General features: G+C 64.4%; 2 protein-coding genes across 3 annotated transcripts; one reads left to right on the top strand and one right to left on the bottom strand.

Moving 5' to 3' along the window:
* Positions 1–286: 286 nt before the first annotated feature.
* On the top strand, positions 287–14,050 carry LOC309451851 (uncharacterized protein; the record flags this gene model as incomplete). The annotated part of the gene is made up of 52 exons (XM_082076551.1): positions 287–303; positions 610–642; positions 759–791; positions 877–930; positions 1,033–1,134; positions 1,210–1,287; positions 1,387–1,431; positions 1,519–1,572; positions 1,653–1,706; positions 1,814–1,867; positions 1,947–2,000; positions 2,084–2,137; positions 2,250–2,294; positions 2,398–2,451; positions 2,562–2,606; positions 2,726–2,779; positions 2,863–2,961; positions 3,140–3,184; positions 3,769–3,867; positions 4,810–4,863; positions 5,217–5,324; positions 5,415–5,468; positions 5,561–5,659; positions 6,279–6,332; positions 6,412–6,510; positions 6,588–6,641; positions 6,754–6,807; positions 7,130–7,183; positions 7,308–7,361; positions 7,469–7,513; positions 7,734–7,832; positions 7,929–8,036; positions 8,121–8,174; positions 8,281–8,334; positions 8,418–8,471; positions 8,567–8,620; positions 8,697–8,804; positions 8,935–8,988; positions 9,073–9,126; positions 9,394–9,555; positions 9,638–9,745; positions 10,380–10,487; positions 10,587–10,640; positions 10,721–10,828; positions 11,397–11,450; positions 11,536–11,643; positions 11,735–11,788; positions 11,895–12,002; positions 12,390–12,678; positions 12,770–12,957; positions 13,548–13,790; positions 13,901–14,050. Coding segments are annotated over 52 exons (4,172 nt in total), but the record flags the coding sequence as incomplete, so codon positions are not given.
* A 478-nt stretch (positions 14,051–14,528) lies between these two features.
* TMEM106C (transmembrane protein 106C) lies at positions 14,529–20,945 on the bottom strand. 2 transcript variants are annotated; one of them, XM_082076554.1, is made up of 9 exons: positions 20,928–20,945; positions 19,541–19,755; positions 19,367–19,430; positions 18,698–18,857; positions 18,457–18,597; positions 18,098–18,147; positions 17,753–17,806; positions 15,514–15,590; positions 14,529–14,648 (listed from the first exon to the last, which is right to left on the bottom strand). In XM_082076554.1, the coding sequence occupies exons 2-9, from the start codon at positions 19,731–19,733 to the stop codon at positions 14,644–14,646; spliced, it is 744 nt and encodes a 247-aa protein (XP_081932680.1). In that variant the 5' UTR covers positions 19,734–19,755; positions 20,928–20,945; the 3' UTR covers positions 14,529–14,643. The 2 variants fall into 2 exon arrangements, with proteins under 2 accessions (XP_081932680.1, XP_081932679.1); XM_082076553.1 differs by lacking the exons at positions 14,529–14,648; positions 15,514–15,590 and adding an exon at positions 15,772–17,477.
* Positions 20,946–21,864: the final 919 nt, after the last annotated feature.

Raw genomic sequence — 21,864 nt, forward strand, 5'->3', positions numbered from 1 at the left:
CGTGACCCCAGTTCCCCCAAACCCCTGAAGTTGCCTTTTTTTAACCCTTTTCCTGCCCCCCCCCCCCCAGGAGGGGGTGAAGGGTTGAGCCCCCCCCCAAGCCGCTGAGCGCCGCTTTGCCCCCCGCTCTGCTTTGGGGGAGCCCCCGCGCTCCTGTGCCCCCCAGTTTGGCCCCACAGCCCCCCAGGAGCATCACGACCCCGTGTGTGTGTGTGTGTGTGTGTGTTCCCCCCCCCAGCCCGTCCCCCCCCTCTAATTACTCTATTTCTTTGGTTTGTTCCAACAGGGCAACCTGGCCCCAAGGTAAGGCTGCTGTGTCCCCCCCATCCCAATTCCATGGGCTTTTCCCCCAAAATATAGTGTGTTCCCCCTCCAGTCCCAATTTCATGGGGTTTTCCCCCAAAATATGGCAGCGGGGGTGCTCAAGACCTTGGGTACCTGCATAGGGTGAGATGCTCTGGGTTGTCACCTCCTGGGGGGGTTTGTCACTTCTTGGGAGGGTTGTTACCTTGGGGGGGGGGTGGGAATAAATCTGGGGGGGGCTGGGAATAAATCTGTGGGGGTCTGGGGGTGCCCCCCCCTTGGCTCACCCCGTGTTTTGTCTCCCAGGGACAGAAGGGCGAACCTGGTGACATTAAAGATGTAAGTGCCGCAGGTGGGGGGGGGACACCCCCAAAATGGAACGGGGGGGTGTTCTGAGCGGGGCGGGGGGGTCCCTCTATAACCATCTCACCCCACCCCCGTGTCCCCCCCCGCAGGTCGTAGGACCCCGAGGGCCGCCGGGACCGCAGGTGGGAGCGCGTTTCTCCGGGCAAATTGTTGGCATATTTGTGTGGGGGGGTGGGATTTGGGGAGCTGACCCCCCCCTCCCTGCAGGGACCGGCAGGCGAGCAGGGACAGCGAGGCGACCGCGGCGAGAAGGGGGAGAAGGTGAGAGCGTCACCCCCCCGGGGGGAAAATCCAACCCCCCCAGCACCAGCTGCAGAGAATAACACACCTGCCACATGGGTGACCCCCCTTTAACCCCCCCAGGGTGCTCCTGGCCCCCGCGGAAGGGATGGAGAACCCGGCACCCCTGGAAATCCCGGCCCCCCCGGCCCCCCCGGCCCTCCCGGCCCGGCTGGTCTGAGTGGGGTGAGTAGCAGAGGGTTATTTTGGGGTGCAATGGGGTTTTGGGGGCGATTGGCACACTCAGTCCCCCCCCCGCAGAACTTCGCGGCGCAGATGGCGGGCGGCTTCGACGAGAAGGCGGGAGGCGCGCAGATGGGCGTCATGCAGGGACCCATGGTAAGGGTGCCCCCCACCCCCCCCCATGTCACCAACACTGGGGACCGTCCCCATTTTGGGGGTCCCCCCGCTCCTCGTGACACTTGTCTCTATCCACAGGGCCCCATGGGACCCCGCGGCCCCCCCGGACCCTCCGGCGCTCCTGTAAGTGCCGCCCCCCCCCGCCCAGGCTTGGGGGGGTCTCTGGGTGTCCACCCCCCCACCCCGCTGATGTCACCGTGTCCCTTCCAGGGTCCCCAAGGATTTCAAGGCAACCCCGGCGAACCCGGCGAGCCCGGCGCTGCTGTGAGTGACCCCGCTGTGCCCCCCCGGCCTGGCGACACGCCACCCCCGCCCCCCCTCACCCACCTCTCTGTCCCCTTTAGGGTCCGATGGGTCCCCGAGGGCCACCAGGACCCCCTGGGAAACCCGGTGACGACGTGAGTGCCCCGGCCACCCCCGCTGAGACCGGGCGGCTCGCGGCCGCAGGGCCCCCCCGGCCACCGGCCACACGGTGACCTTACCCCCCCAACTCGTGTCCCCGCAGGGCGAGACCGGCAAACCCGGCAAACCCGGCGAGCGCGGCGCCCCCGGCCCCCAGGTAAAGCTGGATCCGCCCCCCCCGGGACTGTCCCCTCCGTGTCCCTCCTTTGTCCCCAACCAGCTGTCCCCGCTCGCAGGGCGCGCGTGGCTTCCCCGGGACACCCGGTCTCCCCGGAGTGAAAGGTCACCGGGTAAGTGTCCCCCCCAATGCACCCCCGGTGTCCCCATGGCCTGGTGGCACAGAGGGTGACACCCCCCATCTCGCTGTCCCCAGGGCTACCCCGGCTTGGACGGCGCCAAGGGAGAGGCGGGGGCTCCTGGAGCCAAGGTAAGCGGTGGGCGACTGTCCCCACGGTGTCACAGCTGGGGGGCGACTGTCCCCACGGTGTCACGGCTGGGGGTGACTGTCCCCATGACGTCCATCTCTCTCCCCCCCACAGGGCGAATCCGGCTCCCCCGGCGAGAACGGCTCCCCCGGCCCCATGGTGAGTGTGGGCTGGGCTGGGGAAACTGAGGCACGGGGGGGTGTTTCCCACCCCCCAGCCCCGGCCGGGCAGCACAGACCTGAGCTGTCCCCGTGTCCCCCAGGGTCCCCGCGGGCTGCCCGGAGAGCGAGGACGTCCCGGCCCCTCCGGCGCTGCGGTGAGTGACGCCGCCTGGGTCTTGGTGGCACCCGGTGACACCCCGGTGGCACCATGGCGGCGGGGGAGGGTGTCCCTTGTCCCACCCCCGTGACTGCTGTGTGTCCCCAGGGTGCTCGTGGCAACGACGGCCTCCCCGGCCCCGCTGGACCCCCCGTGAGTAAAGAGCCACTTGTCCCCTTCCTGGGCTGCTGGACCCTGTGTCACCCTATGGGGGACAGTGGGGACCCCCCAAAACCCTGGGGAGGCCCTCACGCTCTTCTCGCCCCCCCCAGGGACCCGTCGGCCCGGCCGGAGCCCCCGGCTTCCCCGGTGCCCCCGGCTCAAAGGTAAAGGGGCCGGGGCTGCTCCCGGCGGGGGAAACTGAGGCACGGCCCCGGCTGCCCCCCCTCACCCCGTTGTTCCTCCCCAGGGTGAAGCGGGTCCCACCGGCGCCCGCGGTCCCGAGGGCGCCCAGGGACCCCGTGGTGAATCCGGCACCCCCGGCTCTCCTGGCCCCGCCGGTGCCCCCGTAAGTGCCGCCCCTCGCTGTGTCCCCCCCGCAGCGGTTTGTCCCCACGTGTCCCCTGGCCCGGGAGCCACGGGGAAGGGGCCGATCCTGCGGGGAGGGGGGGGGGGAAGGGGTCGTTCTCTGCTTGGGGAAACTGAGGCCCGGGGGCAGAGCCGGGCTCAGCGGCAGCTGGTTTTAGGGTAACCCAGGGACCGACGGCATCCCCGGCGCAAAGGGATCGGCGGTGAGTGCGGCTGGGGACGGGGACGGGGTGTCCTGGGGCCCTGGGGGGCTGGGGAGGGGGCTGGTCCTGAGCGGGAGATGTGGGGACACTGGGGAGTCATGGGGGACACGAGGATGTGGGAGGATGCTGGGGAATCGGAGGATGCTGGGGGACGTGGGGACACTGGGGGACATGGGGACACTGGGGGACATGGAGATGTGGAAAGGTGCTGGGGACACAGGGACGCTTGGGGACGTGGGGACATGGGGATGTGGTGGGATGTGGGGGTGCTGGGGGACATTGGGGGTGCTGGGGAGTGAGGATGCATGTGGGACACTGGGGGGACGCTGGGGGCACTAGGGGCTGCCTGTGGGACATGGGGACACTGAGGGCTGTGGGGACACTGGTGGGATGCTGTGGGGACGCTGGGGGTGCTGGGGAGCGGAGGATGCATGTGGGACACTGGGGGGATGCTGGGGGGACACTGGGGACACACAGGAGATGTTTGGGGCTGGCAGATGTGGGACGCGGGGGACGCTGCTGAGGGAGGCGGGAGGACGCGGGGACGGGGGGACACGGGGCTGTGACGGCGGCCGTTCCCACAGGGCGCCCCCGGAATCGCTGGCGCTCCAGGCTTCCCCGGCCCCCGCGGGCCCCCCGGCCCCCAGGGAGCCACCGGCCCGCTGGGACCCAAGGGACAGACGGTAAGAGACCCCCAGACCCCCGCGATGGGGACCAGGGCCCTGGCCCCGCCCACTCACACATGGCCCCGCCCACTCACACATGGCCCCGCCTGCTCTGGCACATGCTCCGCCCTTTCTGCCACAGGCCACGCCCACATCCCCCAAATCTTGGCGGGTTCCCCACTTGGTCACTCTTGGGTGACTCCCAGGTCACCTGGTCCCCAAAGGGGCCATCGGGGATGGGGACAGTGACAGGGTGGGGATGGGACGGGTGGGATGGGGACAGTGACAGGGTGGGGGTGAGACGGGTGGGATGGGGACAGTGACAGGGTGGGGGTGAGATCGGTGGGATGGGGACAGTGACAGGGTGGGGGTGAGATCGGTGGGATGGGGACAGTGACAGGGTGGGGATGAGACGGGTGGGATGGGGACAGTGACAGGGCGGGGGTGAGACGGGTGGGATGGGGACAGTGACAGGGCGGGGGTGAGACGGGTGGGATGGGGACAGAGGTGGGGTTGGGGACAGAGACAGGTAGAAGGACAGGGATGGAGATGAGGATGAAGGAAGAGATGGGGACAGGGATGACAATGGGGACAAAGATGACAATGGGGACAGGCTTGGGGACAAGGATAGGGCTGAGGGTGGGGTCAGGAATGAGGACAGCAGTGGGGGACAGGAATGAGGATGGGGACAGGAATGGGGACAGGGATACAGGGATGGGGACAGGGATGGAGATAGGGATAAGAATGGGGACATGATGAGGACAGGGATGGGGACACGATGGGGACAGGATGTAGATGTGAGTGAAGGTGAAGACAAGGCTGGGCTGGTGCCAGGGTTGGGGACAGGGGGTCGGGACAATCACGGCCACAGGGCTGGGGCCACAGCCTGGAGAGGCGCCTGGGGACGGGGCCAGCGTGGGGACAGCGCGGCCACGTCCCCCCCGTCCCCTCTGTCCGCAGGGAGAACCCGGCATCGCCGGCTTCAAGGGCGAACAGGGACCGAAGGGCGAGACGGTGAGTCCGGGGGGGCGCGTCCCCAGCGGGGGTCCCCGCGGCCCCTCGCTCCCGCCTGCCCGGCGTCTAACGAGCCTCTTCCCCTAACGAGGCCCCTCGAGGGGCAGCGTCCCCCCCGCGGGGGAACAATGGCCGCTGTGTTCCGTGTCCCCCCCGCGCCGACATTCCCCCCTCGCTTCATTAACCAGCCTCAATGCGCCGGGCCGGACCCCCGCCGCGGCGCCCCCCCCCAGCCCCGGCGCCGGCGCCACACGTGGGGTCCCGGCCGGCACCCCCGAGGCCCGGGGGTTGTGGGGGGCTGGGAGGGGCGCAGGAAGGTCCCCCCCTCCTGGTGACCCCCTTTTCCTCCGCAGGGACCCGCGGGACCCCAAGGTGCCCCCGGACCCGCCGGCGAGGAAGGCAAGAGAGGAGCCCGCGGCGAACCCGGCGCTGCCGGCCCCGTGGGGCCACCCGGAGAGAGGGTGTGTGACCCCCCGATCCCTCAACGAGGTGCTGCACCCCAAAAACCTTCCCCCCCATTCCAATTCACCCCATCTCCTCTTCCTCCATAGGGCGCCCCTGGCAACCGCGGCTTCCCCGGCCAGGACGGGCTGGCTGGACCCAAGGTGGGACAACGGGGTGACGGGCGGGGGGTCCCGGGGGGGCGAGCACCCCCCTGAACCCCCAAACTCACCCCCTGTCCCCCCCCCCCGCACAGGGCGCTCCGGGCGAGCGCGGCCCCGCCGGGCTGGCGGGTCCCAAAGGAGCCACCGGCGACCCCGGGCGCCCCGGAGAGCCCGGCCTGCCCGGAGCCAGGGTGAGACTTTGGGGGGGCCCGGGGGTCCCCAACGCGCCGGGGGGGTCGCGCGGGGCGGGACACGTGGTGGGACCTGCTGGGGTCAGCGAGGAGGCACTTTGGGGTCTGTTATGGTGCTTTTGGGGCTGATACAGTGCTTTTGGGGTTGAAAATATGCTTTGGGGGTTAAGGTGCTTTTGGGGCTGGTTAAAGCACTATTGGGGTCACTAAAGTGCTTTTGGGGCTGGTTAAAGCACTTTTGGGGTCGGCCAAGATGCTCTTTGGCATGAAGATGCTCTTCGGGGTTGGTTCAGTTGCTCTTTGGTGCTAATTAAGATAGTCTTTGGGATTAGTTAAGATGCAATTTGGTGTTAGCAAAGATGCCTCTTGGTGCTAATTAAGATGCTCTTTGGGGTTAGTTAAGCCGCATTTGGGGCTAGTTAAGATATTCTTTGCAAATTAAGATGCATTTGGGGTCAGCAAAAATGCCGTTTGGGGTTAAGATGCTCTTTGGGGTGAGTAAAGGCGAATTTGGGGTCAGCCACACGCTCCTGGGGTCCAGCAGCCCCCTGGCCGGGTGCTCAGTGTCCCCCACCTTGGGGACCGTCCCCACACCCCCCCAATCCCCCCCCTCCCGCAGGGTCTGACCGGCCGCCCCGGCGACGCGGGTCCCCAAGGCAAAGTCGGCCCAACCGTAAGTGACGACGTGCAGGGGGTGGGTGTTGGGGACACGCGGCGCTGGGGACACGCGCCTGACACCCCCGTTCCCTCAGGGCGCTCCCGGCGAGGACGGGCGCCCCGGCCCCCCCGGCCCGCAGGGCGCTCGCGGCCAGCCCGGCGTCATGGGCTTCCCCGGCCCCAAAGGCGCTAACGTGAGTATTTGCCTGATTTGGACCCGATTTGGGGCTGGGGTGCGGAGCCGTCACCCTCACCTCTCTGCTCCCAATAGGGCGAGCCTGGAAAAGCCGGAGAGAAGGGGCTCCCCGGTGCCCCCGGGCTGCGGGTGAGTTGTTTCCCCTCCCTCGCCGCCCCCCAGAATCACAGTTTCTGCAGCCTGCGGGGGGGGAAACTGAGGCACGGGGGCAGCTCAGCACCGGGGGGTTTCTCCTCCATAGGGTCTCCCCGGCAAGGATGGTGAGACAGGAGCTGCCGGCCCCCCCGGACCTGCCGTGAGTGTCGCAGCCGCGTTCGCCTGGGGCAACACCCCCAAAATGGGGGGTCTGGGGTTGCAGCCCCCCCAGCTCTGGGCAAAGGGCCACGCTGGGTCTGCTGGGCGTGGAGCCGCAGTGTTCCCTGGCCTTGTGGTGTTGGGGATTTTGGGGTCCCCCTGGGATTCCCAGGGTGGGTGAAGCCTGAACCCCAGGAGGTTCTGGGGTCCCAAACCCCAGGTTTTGGGGTCCTGAACCCCAGGAGGTTTTGGGGTCCCGAACCCCAGGTTTTGGGGTCCTGAACCCCAGGTTTTGGGGTCCCTCACCACCATCCTCCCCACAGGGTCCTGCAGGCGAGAGGGGAGAACAAGGAGCCCCCGGTCCCTCCGGCTTCCAGGTAAGCACATGGAACGGGGTTTTGGGGTGACAGTCACAGGTGACCCCAAGCCCCCATCCCTGGGGGTCCTGCTGCTGTCCCTGATGCCACTTCTGTCCCTGATGCCACTTCTGTCCCCTCGCAGGGGCTGCCCGGGCCACCAGGTCCCCCCGGCGAGAGCGGCAAACCCGGAGATCAGGTGAGCCCCATTTGTCCCTCTCCTCCGTGTCCCTCCGGCTGCATTCGGGGGGTCAGGACCCCGGCAGCCCCTGGGACTGACCCCCGACCCTTTTTCTCCCACCGCAGGGTGTTCCTGGAGAAGCCGGCGCCCCCGGTCTCGTTGGTCCCAGAGTGAGTGTCACCCGCCCTCCCGGCTGGGGACAGACACCTGTCCCCCTCCCACGGGGCGTTCTGGGGGGCGCGAGGGCGTCCCTGGCACCCCCAGTCCCTCTGTGGTGGCGCGGGGTGGATGATCCGCCCGCCGCCCCTGGGGACACCCCCGCAAAGGCCGTTGTCACCGTCACCGCGGCCCGGTGGCCGGTTCCTAACGGCGCGTCCCCCCCCGGCGCAGGGCGAGCGCGGCTTCCCCGGCGAACGCGGCTCCCCCGGCGCACAAGGGCTGCAGGGGCCCCGCGGGCTCCCGGGCACGCCGGGCACCGACGGACCCAAGGTGGGTGACAACGGGGGGACAAAGCTCGGTGCTGTGACACGGGGGGGTGTCTGTGTGTTGGGGGTCGGCACCCCATTAACTTTCACTCTGTTTTAGGGTGCAACCGGCCCGGCCGGCCCCACCGGCGCCCAGGGCCCCCCAGGGCTGCAGGGGATGCCGGGTGAGAGAGGAGCCGCCGGCATCGCCGGCCCCAAGGGTGACAGGGTAAGTGGCGGGTGACACGGTGACAGGCGTCCCGAGCGGCGCCGGGTCTGGGCTCGGCTCACGGCGCCTCCATCTCACCCCCAGGGAGACGTCGGAGAGAAGGGTCCCGAGGGAGCCCCCGGCAAGGACGGCGCTCGCGTAAGTGGGACGGGGCGCGGGGGCCGCGGGGGCCGCGGGGACTTTGTCATCATCTTTGTCATCATCTTTGTCATCATCTTTGTCACCATCTGTGTCTCCTCCGCAGGGTCTCACGGGTCCCATCGGCCCCCCCGGCCCCGCTGGCCCCAACGGCGAGAAGGTGAGAGCGCGGGCGGCCCCTCGGCTGCTCCCCACCCTGAAATAACCCATCCCCCCAAAACCTCCCCATCCGTTCTCTTCCAGGGCGAATCCGGCCCCCCTGGTCCATCCGGCGCAGCCGGTGCCCGCGGTGCCCCGGTAAGTGCCACCGCCCCCCTGTGCCCCCGGTGCTGGCAGCGCCATCGCTGCCCCTGCTCCCGAGTCCCACCCCAACTGAACCGTGTTCCCCGCAGGGCGAGCGCGGGGAGCCCGGCGCCCCCGGTCCCGCCGGATTTGCCGGCCCCCCGGTGAGTATTCGGCTCCGTTCCCCCCCCCGAGTCCAGCATCAGTTCAACCCACTCACGGCGGCACTTCCCCCCCCAGGGCGCCGATGGGCAACCCGGTGCCAAAGGCGAGCAAGGAGAACCCGGGCAGAAGGGCGACGCCGGCGCTCCCGGTCCCCAGGGTCCCTCCGGCGCACCGGGCCCGCAGGTGGGTCCAGCAGGGACCCCCCAAAACGGGGGGAGAACCCACAGGTGTCCCCACCCCCGGGAAATTTAGAGCAGGCACGTTGTACCCCCCCCGCCAAACATGTTTCTAACCTGTTTCCTTCCTCTGCCAGGGTCCAACTGGTGTAACTGGTCCCAAAGGAGCCCGGGGTGCTCAGGGCCCCCCTGTGAGTATGGGGGGGTGGATTTGGGGGGGGCAGGGGGTGCTGGGGGGGCAGCGCCTGAGCTGATTTTCCTCCTCTCCTCCCCAGGGAGCCACTGGATTCCCCGGCGCCGCCGGCCGCGTGGGACCACCCGGCCCCAATGTGAGTCTGGGGCAACTGGGATCACGGGGGGGCAACTGGGATCACTGGGGGGCAACTGGGACTGCTGGGGGGGCAACTGGGATCACTGGGGGGGCAACCGGGATCAATGCAGGGGCAACTGGGATCACTGGGGGGGAAGAACTGGGATCACTGGGGGGGGAACTGGATCACTGTGGGGATCCAGGATCCGACCCAGAGGCCCCGGGATGCGGGTGATGAAGGCGGCAAAGCCACTTGTTTGCACTAATTGTGTCTCGTCCCCGCCAGGGTAACCCGGGCCCCCCCGGCCCCCCCGGCTCCGCTGGCAAAGACGGTCCCAAGGGCGCTCGCGGCGACGCCGGCCCCCCGGGCCGTGCCGGTGACCCCGGTCTGCAGGGCCCTGCCGGCCCCCCCGGCGAGAAAGGCGAACCTGGCGAGGACGGCCCTGCGGTACAATATCTGGGGACCCCCCCATCACCGGGTGCTGTGCCGCCACCCGCCGCCTCTGACCCCCCACGCTGTGTCCCCGCAGGGTCCGGACGGTCCCCCCGGTCCCCAAGGTTTGGCAGGACAGCGCGGCATCGTCGGGCTGCCCGGCCAGCGCGGCGAGAGAGGCTTCCCCGGGCTGCCGGGGCCGTCGGTGAGTTGGCACCCCCATGGTGGCATCGTCCCCCCCAGGAGACACGGGGGAGGCCAAGTGCGGCTCTCCAAGCTCAGCGCCCCACCTTTGGGTACTTTGGCGCCCCACGTTTGAGTGCTTTGGCGCCCCACCTTTGGGTGCTTTGGAGCCCCACATTTGGGTGCTTTGGCGCCCCACCTTTGGGTGCTTTGGAGCCCCACGTTTGGGTGCTTTGGAGCCCCACGTTTGGGTACTTTGGAGCCCCACCTTTGGGTGCTTTGGTGCCCCACGTTTGGGTGCTTTGGAGCCCCACGTTTGGGTGCTTTGGAGCCCCACCTTTGGGTGCTTTGGTGCCCCACGTTTGGGTGCTTTGGCGCCCCACCTTTGGGTGCTTTGGAGCCCGTGCGGCAGCTCAGGCTGCAGAAGCCCCGGGGGGATGCAATGAGTTGGTCACGGAGGCACCAGCACCCTTGGGTGCAGCTCGAGCACCCCAGGGACCCCAACGTGGGGGTTGGCAAAGCCCCCAGGACTCGCCGGTGCCGTCGGGGCCGGGCAGAGGGCTCTGGCGGCCCCCGACCGCGGCGCTGGCGGGGCCGGCGGCGCTGGGGTCCCTCTGCTCGCCCACCTTATCTCACGGCTTCTCCCCCTTTTTCAGGGCGAACCTGGGAAACAAGGAGCACCCGGCTCTGCCGGCGACCGCGGCCCCCCCGGCCCCGTGGGCCCCCCCGGTCTGACGGGTCCTGCTGGCGAACCCGGGCGCGAGGTAGGATCACCCAGCACCACCGCCAGCTCCTGGTGATCGCCGGCGCCTTTTGGCCCCGTTTTTGGCTTTGAAAACTGAACTTCCCCTCATTTTCCGCAGGGTAACCCCGGCGCGGACGGCCCCCCCGGCAGAGACGGCGCGGCCGGCGTGAAGGTGGGTTTGTCCCCGCGCGGCGCGGCGCGGCCGCAGAGCCCGCGGTGCTGAGCGTTATTTGTCCCCTTGTCCCCGCACAGGGCGATCGCGGCGAGACGGGTCCCGTGGGCGCCCCCGGCGCTCCCGGCGCCCCCGGCGCCCCCGGCCCCGTGGGTCCCACCGGCAAACAAGGAGACAGAGGCGAGACGGTGAGTGCGGGCGGGAAACGGCTTGTTGGGCAATTAGCTACTGGGAGTAATTGGGAGAGCCAATTAGCGCCTCTGAGCATCTTCCCGAGGACTCGCCCGGCCCACAGAACCATTTGGGTCGGAAAGGACCCTTAAGATCATCAAGGGCAACCGCTAACGACCGCGACATCCAGCCGATCTCAACAGCAAACGGTGGCTTCTGTCGGGAAAGCTTCAAGAACACCCCCCAAGTTCAAGTTCAGCGCTAGCGCGCCCACTCCTGTGAGATTCTCGAGCCCCTGTGACGCAGAGTATTTAAATCGCTTTGAACTTCACGACGCCGAGAACATTTAGAAGTGTATTAATTAATATGAACTTCAGCAGAGGTGAAACTGCTGCATTTATCCGCATTCAAGCCGGAATTAAAGAAATTAGTGAGAGAAAGGGGGCTAATAGGGAGTTGGAGCTAAGAGCCTAATCCCGACGCGGGGACTAAGCCGGGTTTATTGTGTGTAACGCTCTTGCGCTGTTGTTATGAATGGAAGAGGCGGTGCAAGCGCGCTCACCCCGGGCTGTTTTGTCTCCGCAGGGCGCGCAGGGTCCCATGGGTCCCGCCGGCCCGGCCGGCGCTCGCGGAATGCCGGTGAGTGACACCGCGGTGCCGCGGGGCGCCACGGGCGGGGGCTGCGGCCACCCCCAGCCTCACGCGCCCCCCTGTCCCCCACCAGGGTCCCCAAGGGCCTCGCGGTGACAAGGGCGAGACCGGAGAGGCTGGAGAGCGAGGGCTGAAGGGGCACCGCGGCTTCACCGGCCTGCAGGGGCTGCCCGGACCACCCGTAAGTGCCGGGCTGGGGGGACGAGCCCTGAGCCCCGGGGGGGCTGAGCACCCATGGGTGCTGCACCCACCCCCCCTCGCTTCCTCCGCAGGGTCCTTCTGGAGACCAAGGCGCTGCTGGGCCCGCGGGGCCCTCGGGTCCCAGGGTAAGTTGTGCCCGTGGGGACGAGAGAGGAGCAGGAGACGCCTCCGTCCTCGCCCCCAGCACCTTCCCCGCCGTGAGCTCACCCCCCATTTCGGGGCTCTCTTTAGGGTCCCCCCGGCCCCGTCGGCCCCTCCGGCAAAGACGGATCCAACGGCATGCCCGGCCCCATCGGCCCCCCCGGCCCCCGCGGGCGGAGCGGAGAACCGGGTCCCGCGGTGAGTGAGAACGCGGCGATGGGATCACGGCATCGGTTCGGGTGGAAAAGCCCCTCGAGGTCATCGATCCAACTGTTGTCACTAAAATGTCCCTGAGGCCCTCGTCTGTTCCCCCCCAGGGACGGTGACCCCAGCCCTGCCCTGGGCAGCCTGTTCAATGCCCTTTGGGGCAGAAATCACCCCAAATTTCCACCCTCAGCCTCCCCTGGTGCAACTTGAGGCTGTTTCCTCTCACCCGGGAGCAGAGCCCGACCCCCCCACTCCAACCTCCTTACAAATCACCGTAGAGAGCGAGCAGCTCTCCCCTCAGCCTCCTCTTCTCCAGGATAAACCCCCCAGCTCCCTCAACTGCTCCTCATAACCTTCCTCCTCGTCTTCCTCCCGCAGGGTCCTCCCGGAAACCCGGGTCCCCCCGGTCCTCCCGGCCCCCCCGGCACCGGCATCGACATGTCGGCTTTCGCGGGGCTGGGCCAGCCCGAGAAGGGCCCGGACCCCATCCGGTACATGCGCGCGGACGAGGCGGCCGGCGGGCTGCGGCAGCACGACGTGGAGGTGGACGCCACGCTCAAGGCGCTCAACAACCAGATCGAGAGCATCCGCAGCCCCGAGGGCTCCAAGAAGAACCCGGCCAGGACCTGCCGCGACATCAAGCTCTGCCACCCCGAGTGGAAGAGCGGTGAGAGCCCCGCGGGCAGCGCCGCGGCCGCGACGTTCCTTCTCCAGCCTCCAAAACCGCGCGTTCTCACCGATTCTCCTCCCCGCCGCAGGAGACTACTGGATCGACCCCAACCAAGGCTGCACTTTGGACGCCATCAAAGTTTTCTGCAACATGGAGACGGGCGAGACCTGCGTCTACCCCAACCCCAGGAGCATCCCCAAGAAGAACTGGTGGACCAGCAAGACCAAAGACAAGAAGCACGTGTGGTTCGCAGAGACCATCAACGGCGGGTTCCACGTAAGCGTCCCCCCCTGGGCCGGCGCCGCGTACGGCGAACGGGAGGGAGGACGGAGCAGGGGAAGGTGCGGGGGTCTGGTTGGGCGCTTGGCGCGTCCTCCCATGGGTTGTTTTGATGGATGTTACACAAACTGGCTATTCCAAGCAACTAGAACTTTGGGCTTTGATTTTTGCAGCCGTCTAGGAGCATAAAGCATGGAAACTACCTGAAGGGCAGTTCCAGGCAGGTGGGGGTTGGGCTCTTCTCCCAGGCATCAGCAATAGGACAAGGGCCATGGGCTTCAACTCTGCCAGGGGAAATTGAGGCTGGAGATGAGAAAGCAATTCTGTGCAGAGAGTGGTCAGGATTGGAATGGCTGCCCAGGGAGGTGCTGGACTCACCGTCCTGGAGGTTTTGAAACTCAGATTGGCCATGGCACTTAGTGCCATGATCTAATAAATGGACTGGAGTTGGACCAAGGGTTGGACTCAATGATCTCTGAGGTCTTTTCCAACCCAGTCGATTCTGTGATTCTGTGAAACCCCCCCAAAACGTGCCTGAAAATCAGGGTGTTGCGACACGCACGGGTTCTAACGCCTCTTCCCTCCAGTTTAGCTACGGTGATGAAGACCTGGCCCCCAACACGGCCAACATCCAGATGACCTTCCTGCGCCTGCTCTCCACCGAGGGCTCCCAGAACGTCACCTACCACTGCAAGAACAGCATCGCCTACATGGACGAGGAGACGGGCAACCTGAAGAAGGCCGTCCTCATCCAGGGCTCCAACGACGTGGAGATCCGAGCCGAGGGCAACAGCAGGTTCACCTACAGCGTCCTGGAGGACGGCTGCACGGTAAACCCGCGGAAACACCAGGAGTTGGGGCGCGACCGGGTGGTCGCTGTTGGTTCGGAGACGCTCGAGAGCATCTAAAAACGCCCTTTTTCTCCTCGTTTTCTCCCCAGAAACACACCGGCAAGTGGGGCAAGACAGTCATCGAGTACCGGTCACAGAAGACCTCGCGCCTGCCCATTGTAGATATTGCACCTATGGACATTGGTGGAGCCGAGCAGGAGTTTGGCGTGGATATCGGCCCAGTCTGCTTCTTGTAAAAAGAATGGTTTTATTTGTGTGGTTGGTTGACTGTTGTTGTTTTTTTGGTTTTGTTTTGGTTTTTTTTTTTTAAGCTCAGCCCAATACCGTCAAACTAAAACCAAACGCCCCCCGAGTACCTTCCGAGCGCTCGTCCGATTCTGCACTGAACGGCTGCAACGACCCTCGGCTCCCGGCCCCGCGTCGGGCGGCTGCGAAAGAACAACCACCGTCTTATTTATTTATTCATTCTCTTCCCGTAAGACCTGTTCTATTTCTATTGAAGGTCAGGGGGAGGTGGGAATGTAAGTGGCAGGTCCGATGGCCAAAGGGACCTCGCAAATCCGGGTACCACGAATCCCCTCCCGTCCCGTCCCCCCCCTCGTTAGCAGGAACGTATGGTACGGAAAACAAAAACCCAACAAAAATGGTGCTATTCTTGTAAAACGAGTCTGTATTTTTTAACATCAGTTGATATAAAAAGAGAAAAAAAATACTTTTGGTGGAAAGCGCGAGTGGCTGCGGGTGTTTGTGTCGCTCGGCGGAGGGGGCGGCTGCGCCGTTCTGCCCGCGCCAAGGGGTTTGGGCTCCCTTCTCCCGCTTCTCTGAGGCTGCGTCACGCTATGGGAAAAATAGAACAAAAATAAACCCCCGAAAAGGCAAAAGAAAGGGAGGGGAAAAGCATTTGAAATGATCTGGGAAGCTCAGCAGGGTCGGGCCCGGTCAGCACTTGGATGGGAGACCAGCTGGGAATCCCGGGTGCTGTGGGCTGGGCCAGCACTGGCCCTTGTGGCCAGGAAGCCAATGGGACCTGGGGGGGTTAGAAGGGGGGGGTCAGTAGGTCAGAGAGGTTCTCCTGCCCCTCTGCTCTGCCCTGGGGAGACCACACCTGGAATCTTGTGTCCAGCTGTGGCCCCTCAGTTCCAGCAGGACAGGGAACTGCTGGAGAGAGTCCAGCGCAGCCACCAAGATGCTGGAGGGAGTGGAGCATCTCCCGTGTGAGGAAAGGCTGAGGGAGCTGGGGCTCTGGAGCTGGACAAGAGGACACTGAGGGGGGACTCATTCCTGGGGATCAATATGGAAAGGGGGAGTGTCAGGAGGATGGAGCCAGGCTCTTCTGGTGACAACCAGGGACAGGACAAGGGGCAATGGGTGCAAACTGGAACACAGGAGGTTCCGCTTAAATCTGAGCAGAAACTTGTTCGTGGTGAGGGTGGCAGAGCCTGGCCCAGGCTGCCCAGGGGGTTGTGGAGTCTCCTTCTCTGCAGACATTCCAACCCGCCTGGTTCCTGTGGAACCTCATCTGGGTGTTCCTGCTCCATGGGGGGTTGCACTGGATGAGCTTTCCAGGGCCCTTCACCCCTGACACTCTGGGGTTCTGTGGGGATTGAGGTGAGCGCTGGGGGCCCCAGTTAAACCAGTAAAACCAGTGGGGAGGGGGATGCTGAGACCAGATCAGCGCGGCCGGGGCCGGGATTAAAAATACCTTTGAAACCGCTGCTTTGGGGCCCCGGTCTGCGGGTGAGACGCTCACAGCGGGTCCTGCAGCGGCAGCGCCCGGGGCTGGAAAAGAGACCGACAGACATTGGCAGGGGAAATTCATTAGAAAGGATTAGGAAGGGTTTACAACCTCAAACACCAAAGCGCTTCGCCCCGCGGGGCAGCGCTAATCACGAGCTGCCGCACAACGGGAAACCCCGTTCAACCCAGCGGCGGGTTTAGGACCCCCCCAAATGACAAATGTGGGGAGCAGGGGGGTGCGGAGCACCCAAGAGGCAAAATGGGGCAGAACCGGGTGCTGCGAGGGGGGAAATTTGGGAAATAAAGAGCAAAGGTTGATTTCCTCATTCTCTGTGAAAAGGAAAGTTCAACTCATCATAAACGGGGGTTTGGGACGTCGCGTGAGGAGCTCGTGACTGTGTTGTGGGACAGTGGGTCCGGGTGGGGGCTCCGGTCACCCCTTAATTTATTGGCCTTTTGCCCCAAAAATCAGGGGTAAGAGCAGGAACTGATGAGCAAAATGCAGCACATCCCCTGTCCCACGCAGGGGAGAACGGCCGAGGACACGGCGCACACATAAAGCTGGGCTTTAACAAGCACAACTCGGGTCTAGAGACCCCACTGGATGGAAACGCCAGCTTGGGGTGTTTTTAAAAGAAAGTTGGGTTTTTATTTCACACTCGCACAAAATGAAGCATCTTTTAGTGCCAAAGCCACGGCGCGTTCGCATCCACCTGCTCGCACACAAGGGGAGGTGGAGGTGAAGCCAAAAGGACGCGGGGGCAGCCGGAGCCACCAAATTCCGCAGGAAACCTCCAAAAGTGCAGCAGCGGAATGAAATCCCAGAGCCGCAGCCACGGGGTGTTACCAGCAGCCGGCTCCTGCGAGACGAGCCTCCGAAACACTCAATTAGAGAGAAAACACAGTGTAAATTGGCACTTTTTGCAGAAGGCAAAGTGACAACGAGCTACGGGGTTCCTGGTGTCGGACACTGGAGACCCCGCAGGTGCCGAACGGGGGACGCGAAGGTTCCCAATGAGGGGACACGGAGGGTCTGGGCGACTCGGGGAGCGGCGGGAAGGTCGAAATGACCCGGATCCCTCGCGTTGTGCCGCGTTACCGACGCCGTCTCCACCAAACCCGCGTGTTTTGGCGCCGGTTTGCTGTAGGCGGCCTCAGCGAACAAAACCTGTGCAAACACAGAGGGTTTCAGCTCCTTCACCTCCTCCCAGTGCAAGTTACAGGCAGAAGCCTCATCTGTGCGTTCCGCAGAGAAACATCCCTTTTTACACCCAATCCGTGTGTTCCGCACAAGAAATATCCCTTTTCACGCCCTATCTGTGCATTGCTCACGGAGAAACGGCCCTTTTTATCGAGCCCCGCGTTGAAACACGCCAGGGACACACAAAAGCGGAGTGAATTACCCGCACAGAACGAGTTTACCCTGGACGGCGTAACACGGCGTTCGGCTTCAAAACGACTCTAAGAGTCAACTCGAAACCTTTGGGATCTTCAGACCCCAAAGCGTGAAGCTGGAGAGTCCGTTTTCCCCACCGAACGCTGGTTTTGGGAACCAAAGGGGAATTTAAGCCCTGAGTTTGGGAAGGGACCCGCACACGAGCGACACCCCCAGGGGGTTCGGCGGACGGCGCAGCCCAAACCGCGCGGGGAACGGCGCAAAAAGGGACCCGGAGCTTTCAAACGTCCCCCTCGCCATCCCGCGCTTCCATCCGAAAGCTCCGGTCCCCCCGAGAAAGCCGCGTGCGGCACCGGGAAACAGGGGCTGCGCCTCAGGGCTCCGTCGCGGCTCCGGCCGCGTCCCGCGGCGCCAAGGAGCGACGGGGCCGCGCGTCCGGCGCCGCCGTGGAGTTGGTGCTGCAGTCTACGTAGTGGTACGTCTCCACCGAGCTCTGCGTGGCGTGGCCGATGTACGAGAGCTTCACCGACGTCCTGGCGGGGACAGCGCGTTAGTGGGGACGGGAGCGGCACAGCGGGTCCTCCATCAACACCAAACCCCCAGGGGCTGCACGCTCGTCACGTATCATCTTCCCCCCCGAAAGCTGCGGGTTCGCAGGTTTTGCTCACAGCAGAGTGGGCGAGAGCCCCACGTGGAAACTAAGCTGGTGTCACCTCGCCCCCGCCTGACATTTCACCCAACCAGGGTTAAAAGCTGATGCCAAATCTTCGTGTCCCCTCGTGTCCCTTTAGAGCGAATAAGCACCCACCTCATAAAGATCACGATGTTGTGGACCTTCACCTTGGGAAACGTGCAAAAGAAGCTGGAAGAGACCAAGAGAAGAAGGAGGTCGGCAGCGGCCACGTGGGGTTGCGGAGGCGCTTGTGTTTCTCGGTGTTTTCTGATGGTGTTTTCCCTCTGGTGGTAAAACAACCCCAGACACGGCCCAAAAACCGCGTCACGACATCCCGACAAAGCGGCCTTTGAGTAATTTCTAGCAAACTGCTCCTTTCCAGGAAGTTAACAGAAAATCTGTCACTTCCAGAGCAAATTCTAATTAAAGCCGCTTAACCCGCCCTCTCCACGCTGTGCACAAAGCGTAGTAAATCCTTACTACACGTAGGAGAAGGGTCCACCCAGCTCCGCCTTCACAGTGAAATTCACCTGCGGAAGAGAACAGAAAACCACGTTCACACGCAGTTTTGCTGGCTTGAATCTGCTTCTTTTGGGGTATTTCCCACCTCCTGCTTCCTTGCAGCTGGTGGGCACAAAGCACAGGCGACTTGGGCCACCAGAATATTTTGCCGAGCGAAGATTTAAGGTACCAATAGATGATATTCCCACGAGAGGGGTTGGAATCAAATCGTCTTTAAAGTACCCCCAAGCCAAATAATTCTCTGGCTCTACCATGAAGGTAACTCGCAGGAGCGCCCAGGTTTTGTGCCGGGTTTGGTTATACAGGAAGGTAAATACCAGTTTGTCGCTGAGCGGCTGGATGCTGGAGACGCTGCTGATCTGCTGGGCGCCCACCACCGTGTTCATGTACTGCACCTGGCTCGTCAGGCTGGTCACCGTCACCGAGTAGAAGTTGGAGTTTTTGATGCGTAACGTGGCCTGGATGGAGAGAAGGGGGAAAACGTGAGCGGCAGCGACCTTCCCGGCAACTCAGCACGGAGTTTGTTCCATTGGGAACGCAGAGACACGACAACGTTACCGTGATCGCCAGAACGACGACGGAGTTCTTCTTGTCGAACCAAACCTGAACCACTTTGATACCGTCATCGTCCACCACGACGGAGTGTGGGAAGAGGAAGAAAACCACCAGCCCCGAGAGCAGGAGGCAGAGCAGGACGGACAGCAGGACGTAGAGCTTCCTGCAAGGGACGGGTCACCGCGCTCACCCCATACAGCCCCTGGAACCCAAACCCACCCCTGCAGCAAACAGCCCCTCTTTGTTCTTCCCTGGAAGGGACACAGACATGCTGCTCTAATGTTTTCAACATCTGAAATTGCTCATAACTGTCACCCTTTAAACACTTGATTTTTTAGTAATGAGTAGCCAAAGAACCATTGTTGTCCCCAGAGCGTTTTCACAATCCAGTATTTTTGCCCCTGGTAAGGCAGCTTCTTTCTACGAGCTCCAGTAAAGGGCACAGGGATGGAGAGTGTGAGTAGGATCATTGTTTCCACGTTCACCCCACAGCGGGATTTCACAGGAAACACTTAAAGTTACACTTTAAATTGTGTTTGTTGGCGTACTTGGACGAAAACAAACCACTAAACGAAGCAGAGGCCACAGCCCAGGTGAAGCTGCAGCACTAAATGACAAAGGAGCCCTGTTTGCTCTCTGTAGAATGTAACTCCTCGCTTACTACACACTTACGTTCTCTGCGGACGAAGCCGCTGGTCGCTGTAGGGTATCAGAGCCACCAGCTCGTTTACCTGCTCTGGAAGGCAAAAGGAACATGTTAATCAATCCTATCGTATCCACCTGCGAGGTCACTGGTGTAAATAAGCAACAGGGGTTTATGTCTTTAGGGGCAGGAGGAGCCGTCACCTGTGGGAATGCAGCCGGTGCCCTGGCAGGTGGGGCAGGTGATGCTGTCCTGGCCCGTGAACTCCACATATGGAAACTTTGCGATGTCCTCCACGCGGTCCCGGCTGTCCAGCCCGTCCTCGTCGCCGTCCTCAGCCTTCGGCCTCCGCCGGGCGGCAGCGCTGCGGCCCGGGAGGGAGAGCGCGGAGCCCATGGCGGCGGAGAAGCCGCACGACCTGCGGCAGAGGAGGAACAGCAGCTCCCGGTCACCCTGCGGGTTCTCAAGCTGCTCTGGCCAAAGAGGAGAGCCCGTCCTGAACCGCAGAGTGGAGGGAGCAGCCTGTCCCCCCCAGAGACCCACCCGAACGCCCCAGGGGAGCAACTCCATCCCAACCCCCACAGCGACACCCCGGGACCAGCTCCATCCCAACCCCCACAGCGACACCCCGGGACCAGCTCCATCCCAACCCCCACAGAGACACCCCGGGACCAGCTCCATCCCAACCCCCACAGAGACACCCCGGGACCAGCTCCATCCCAACCCCCACAGCGACACCCCGGGACCAGCTCCACCCCAACCCCCACAGAGACACCCCGGGACCAGCTCCATCTGAACCCCCACAGCGACACCCCGGGACCAGCTCCACCCCAACCCCCACAGCGACACCCCGGGACCAGCTCCATCCCAACCCCACAGAGACACCCCGGGACCAGCTCCATCCCAACCCCCACAGCGACACCCCGGGACCAGCTCCATCCCAACCCCCACAGCGACACCCCGGGACCAGCTCCATCCCAACCCCCACAGAGACACCCCGGGACCAGCTCCATCCCAACCCCCACAGAGACACCCCGGGACCAGCTCCATCCCAACCCCCACAGCGACACCCCGGGACCAGCTCCATCCCAACCCCCACAGCGACACCCCGGGACCAGCTCCATCCCAACCCCCACAGAGACACCCCGGGACCAGCTCCATCCCAACCCCCACAGCGACACCCCGGGACCAGCTCCATCCCAGCTCCCCCAGAGCCCCGTGGCACCCCGCGAAAACAAGGGGCACCCCCACAGAGTGATTTCCATACAGTGCCTCACACCCCCCAGAACCCAACAACCCCCCCAGAGACCCTACACCCCCTTGGCCCCCAAAAGAGACGCATTGCACCTCCACAAAGTGCTGCGCCCCCCCCGAACCCCCAGCGACGCCCCCCCCATAGGGGCCTACAGCTCCCACACAAACACCCCCACACTGAGACCCTCAGACACCCCAGAAAAGAACATTCCCCTCAAACAGCCCCCCAGGGCTGTGCCCCCAACACCCCCGTGAGGAACACCCCTTCAGAGACACCTCCAAACAGGGGACACCCCCAAAACCCCTCGCAGCCCCTCAGACCCGCCGCAGCTCCACCTCCTCCCGCGCAGCCGCCGTCGCTATGACGACGCGACGAGGCGGCGGTGGGCGGAGCCAGCACTCGCTCCGCCCACCTCGATAGGCGCAGGCGCACAGCGCGCAGGGCGGGACGCGGAGGGGCGTGTTTAGGTGAGCCTCGCCCCTTCATTAACGCCCCTCCCAGTCGTGCATTGGGGCGGGGCGATTGGTCGCCTCGGGGTGGAAATAGGCGGGGTTTACGGGGCACCGCCCCACCGTGACGAAACGCACCGCCCGGGCGCGCCTCGCCACCAACGCGCATGCGCCGCACCGCCGCGGGGGGCGGTGCCCACGGCCCCGCCCCTTTGGGTGGGGCTGAGGGGCGTGAGTACAACGCCGCATGCGCCACAGCGAGGCGGGGGGTCGGGGCGGGGAAAAGTGGAGGGGGCGTGGCCAAGGTGCGCATACGCACGCGCGGGGGCGGGGTGGCGGGAGAGCGCGCGCATGCGCGGGGGCGGGAAAATCCAGTGAGGGGGCGCTGGGATCGGTATGGGACCGGTGTGGGGGCACCTGTCCCAGTACGGGACCCTTCCCCACCAGTATGAGGGCGCCTGTCCCAGTATGAGCCCCTTCCACACCAGTACGAGGGCAGAAAAAGCCCCAGTCCCCCCACTGGGAAATCAACGTCTAACCAGCCCTTTCCTCCCGACAGCTCCGGGCGGGGAACAGGCAGAACCACCCGATTAGCTTCACTATTCATATAATAAACTTGCTACCGCACAAACGCTGCTTTTTCTTTCTTAACGCTGCGATAAACTCGAGAGCTCGGTGGCAAACTGAATTCCTTCCCCTCATCATCACCCAAATCATCAAAATGAAGTTTACGGGATATATTTCCGCTGTCCGCGGGTGCTCCGGACGGAGGTGCCGGCGGAAACTTTCTGGATCGTTTATTCTGGATCATTTATTCTCTCCT

This window comes from Streptopelia decaocto, assembly GCF_964273445.1.
Source record: "Streptopelia decaocto genome assembly, contig: HAP1_SCAFFOLD_369, whole genome shotgun sequence".
NCBI lineage: Eukaryota > Metazoa > Chordata > Aves > Columbiformes > Columbidae > Streptopelia > Streptopelia decaocto.

Bases quoted from the DNA above. Each gene is read 5' to 3' on its own strand.
- TMEM106C (XM_082076553.1), bottom strand. From the start codon at position 19,733: ATGGGCTCCGCGCTCTCCCTCCCGGGCCGCAGCGCTGCCGCCCGGCGG. The intron at 19,431-19,540 runs GTGACGGCTCCT...TTTGCCTTCCAG, and splicing joins CACCGGCTGCATTCCCACAG to AGCAGGTAAACGAGCTGGTG. The intron at 18,148-18,456 runs GTATTTACCTTC...TCTCTTCCGCAG, and splicing joins AGCCGCTCAGCGACAAACTG to GTGAATTTCACTGTGAAGGC.